Source organism: Cariama cristata, unplaced genomic scaffold (genome assembly GCF_000690535.1).
Source record: "Cariama cristata isolate BGI_N322 unplaced genomic scaffold, ASM69053v1 scaffold19668, whole genome shotgun sequence".
In the NCBI taxonomy this organism is placed as follows: domain Eukaryota; kingdom Metazoa; phylum Chordata; class Aves; order Cariamiformes; family Cariamidae; genus Cariama; species Cariama cristata.
The window spans coordinates 1-4,134 of NW_009633128.1; the positions used below are offsets into that span (position 1 = coordinate 1).

General features: G+C 44.2%; 1 protein-coding gene across 1 annotated transcript; it reads left to right on the forward strand.

The window, feature by feature from the left end:
• Nucleotides 1-1,105: 1,105 nt before the first annotated feature.
• On the forward strand, nt 1,106-3,047 carry LOC104156007 (vesicle-associated membrane protein 3-like; the record flags this gene model as incomplete). Its single annotated transcript, XM_009706649.1, has 3 exons — nt 1,106-1,187; nt 2,102-2,260; nt 2,964-3,047. Coding segments are annotated over 3 exons (325 nt in total), but the record flags the coding sequence as incomplete, so codon positions are not given.
• Between the last annotated feature and the right edge of the window lie 1,087 nt (nt 3,048-4,134).

Genomic DNA, 4,134 nt, shown 5'->3' on the forward strand with positions numbered 1-4,134 from the left:
GCTCTGTGGTAATCTGGGCGGGGTCGCGCCAGCCCCGGCGGCTCTCTGAAAGCGCTGCCCGCGTAGCCAGAGCACCGAGAGCGCGCTTTCCTGGTGGCCGGTCTGTCGTGGTGTTTGGAGCCTCTGCGCTCAGGAAGAGCTTTCGTTTCCGAGACTCTCTAGCCTGGGACCAGCAGTGAAACAACATCAAAGGGTGACTTGAGTGCCAAAACAGAGAAGCAGTTGTGTTGTGTTATACGTGGACTGCTCTTGAACCTTGTCACAGGCTTCCTGGTTTGCTCGTTGTGTGTGTATACATGTGTTCTTGCTAAATGTAAATTAGAAGTCAGTGTGCAAATGTGTAAATACAGCCAGTGCTCGGACTCAGCTCTTCTGAGTATTGGAATGCGCGAAACAGAACGTGCTTCTGATCTGGAAGAAATGAAAACATGGAGAAGTAAATTGAGTACAGATATTTCTAGAGATGTACGATGAAAACTTGTTAAATCAGTGAAAAGGATGAGAGAAGTACGCACGGAGGCTCTTGCATCCGTTACAAAGATGCAAGGTGTTGTAGCTGGCAAAAAGATCTCGACTGCCTGATGCTATGAATTCAAAGTGGACCAGAGGTAAACTGTTGTATATGCTGAATGCTTTTTCTTTCTCTGTGTCAACTGTTTTGAAAGAATAGAGACAGAGGCAACCGCTAGAAGAACAGAATAACCATTAAGTTTTCTATGGTGGTTTTTTTGTAAGCTACTGTAGCTTGAAGCTTAGTATTTGTGTTCACACTGGAAAACAAGAACACCCTGAGCCTAAACGCTTGAATGTTTGACCCCTATGAACCACTGTAGGAGTTGTCATATGCTTATTGTAAACTATAGTATTAGTGAGCCTCTGCTGTCTTTTAGCACGTCAAGCGCTTTGTTGGCCTGATGTTTGGGACACTGTGTGGTTTAAAACATCACTTCTCCGGTAGGAAACTGCCCCATATTTATTCCAAGGATATAAGTTCCCTGTTTTCAGGGATGTCAGATAATTTGTGTACCCTAAGCATACCCACTTAAAACCAAAATTGCAATCTATCAAAAGCTAAACAGAATAATGATGACTTTCTTTACTGCAGGTCAGCCAGTGTCCCTGGAAGCTCAAATGTGGCTGCTGGCAGTAATCGTCGTCTTCAGCAGACTCAACACCAAGTAGATGAGGTAAAAGTCTACTCTGATAGCAGTGTAATCGTTTTCCTTCAGGAAACCTATATAACTAGAAGGGATATTTTGGCCAAAGCAGTTTCCCCTTCATTATATGACAGGGAAGCCTAGTATTGTTCAGCTTGCCTTATTATACGTGTGCAAAAGTTAGAAGAAAAAAAAAAATCCATTCAGTTGGAGTGGGGAAGAAGAGAAGCTACCAGTGTCCAAATATTAGCTGCAGATTTGGTGCCTGAGGGATTTGGCATAAGATAAAAACGTTGTCCTTATTATATGTGTGTCATCTTAACTCTTGCAAAAGTTAGAAGAAAAAAAAAAATCCATTCAGTTGGAGTGGGGAAGAAGAGAAGCTACCAGTGTCCAAATATTAGCTGCAGATTTGGTGCCTGAGGGATTTGGCATAAGATAAAAACATTTGTTCTTACAGACAACAAGTTTTTCCCTCATCAGTAGCAATGAAGGCTGACCACCAAATATGACATGTCCGGATTTCTGGGGAGTCCAAAAGCCAGGCTGGCTACTGACAGTATTATTTGACAAATTATTGACCATTGTGTTTATATTCCTCAACTCCTTCTGCAGGGAGTCGAGAATTTTTGACAAATTGTTGACCATTGTGTTTATATGCCTCAACTCCTTCTGCAGGGAGTCGAGAATTATTTCCCAGGTTTAAGGGAATGCCAGCATAACTGGAGCTACTGACACTTTTAAAGTAGGTCTTGGGGGCTTCCAGCTGATGGTGAATTTCAAGGTTTTGTTTAAGCTTATGACTGGGTGTACTAAAAGGTAATAGCTCCTGCTTCTGAGAAGAGAACATTAAGAGTACCATGTGTTGCTGTCTGTTGCCTGTAATGAAGTTCCACAGTGGGTGATACAACTGGTAACTTACTGTAAGCATTAAACTGATGTAGGTTGTTGACATCATGAGAGTGAACGTGGACAAGGTATTGGAGCGAGATCAGAAGCTGTCAGAGTTGGATGACCGTGCTGATGCACTGCAAGCAGGAGCTTCCCAGTTTGAGACCAGTGCAGCCAAGCTGAAAAGAAAGTATTGGTGGAAGAACTGTAAGGTAACCATGGCTTGTATACTTACACTATGCAGTATTGCAGCTAACGCTATTACGATCAGCATCTCAAAAGGCAGAAGTAAAAGTTACTTTAGCCAATGCTAGTTAAGTTACAGCATCCTTTTTTTTTATTTAAAATGTGGCATAGTGGTTAGGTGAAGTAACCAAAAGCTGGATTACCAGCCATGCTGCCTGATGCAAGACCTTATCTAAGATGATAATGGCCAGAGGGAAATACCTCGGTAATCTGAGGCGTTGGGGAACAGGAAGAAAAAGGCCAAAAATGCATAGGTTGAGTTAATGTGCAGGAAGTGTTGGAAAGCAGAAGGAGCTCACTCAGACCTCTGTACTTGTAGCTGTTGGCAAAGGCCGGAATCATCTTTGGTGAGCAACAATGAAAGATGTGGTATAGGGTAAGAGTAGAAATGATGCTTAATAGTTCTTTACTCCTGCTTGTAGAGTCACCTGAGACAGGCTTTGCACGGAGGCACAAGAGAAAAGAACCTGTTGGTCTGCTTTCCCTGTGTGCACAGCCTACTGTCTCTGAGTGGTGATGGCGAATCAAACTCGCTTACTGAAGAAGTTTTATTTGCTTGTGTTAGATCTAGCACATGGTGCAAAAGTACCTTGCAGGGGCTGCTTTCTTGTACCCTAAAGGCCAGGTAATGCTGCATTTGTAGTAAGTGTTGTGTGGCTTTTTTCACAGATGTGGGCAATATTGATAGCTGTTGCTGTCGTTATCATCATCATCATTATTGGTAAGTTTCACCAAAACGGGGGTTTCTCATAGAGTTGGAATAGACGGTGTTAACTCACCGAGTGGTACAGTGTAAAGCCAGGATACTCAAAAGTATATACAACATGAATTTGAAATGGCAGTGACTGCTTTAACAACTGTTGCCTGCAATGCGTGGTGAACTGTGGAAGCTCCAACAGCTGAATCTCAACCTGTGCAGGTGAAACAGGTGAAAGTGAAAATAGCAAGGCCTTAGAAACCGGGAACAACCTTGGGTGGTTTGGGTTTTTTACATCTGTGTGTTGCAGAAGGGTAAGGGGAAATGCCACGTGCCTCCTTGGTCTGAGAACTGTTTTCCGTCTGCCCCAGCTTCTTGCTAGGTGAATCCTTTTCAGTGTGGCAGTTCCAAGGGCGCTGCCATGTAGGTGAGCTTTTTTTCAAGTGGAGACTTTGCCGCTGGGCGAAATGATACTCATGTTGGATTAGCGTAGGATAGCAAGCCAGGGTTTGAGTTCTCGCGTAATCCCCAACTATTTCATGGGAGGACAACATTTAAGTTTGTACTGTAGTACAGTAACAAGCACTGCAGCAGCAGTTGGCAACAGAAGTAGTCCTGGGTGAGAAGTATCAGTGCGCGAGCACAAAGGAAAACTGAAACTAGGAAAAGCAACACGGGGAAGCTCTGAAATCCCTCTTTTCCGATGTCTAGTATCTTAAATTCTTAAAATGCGGGATGGTTGTGGTGAGGAGCTGAAGGAGACCGTCTTTTGTCCACCTCTTTTCTTCTTTTTGTAGTCTGGGCTGTGTATTCATGAGTTACAGGAAGAAACTCTGACCAACTGAAGGTGCCTAGCTTCAGCCTCTCCGCTTCAAACCTGCTGTATTTTCAACTCATTTACTGCTGTTTAAAGCAAAAATATTTTGATTACTGAAATGTTAACTAACTCTACCCACCCAGTTGCCTTAAGACACTCCTGTCATTAATGACTAACAAGCACAGCCCGCCACCCGCACAGTGCCTTGACAGGCGGGGCAGGGACGGTGAGGAGGGTTTGGCCCTAGAATTTCCACGGTCGCCGCTGTAACCGGTTACGGGCCCTGCGACCGGCTGGGGATTTCTCCTCTGCCCCCTTCACCGCCT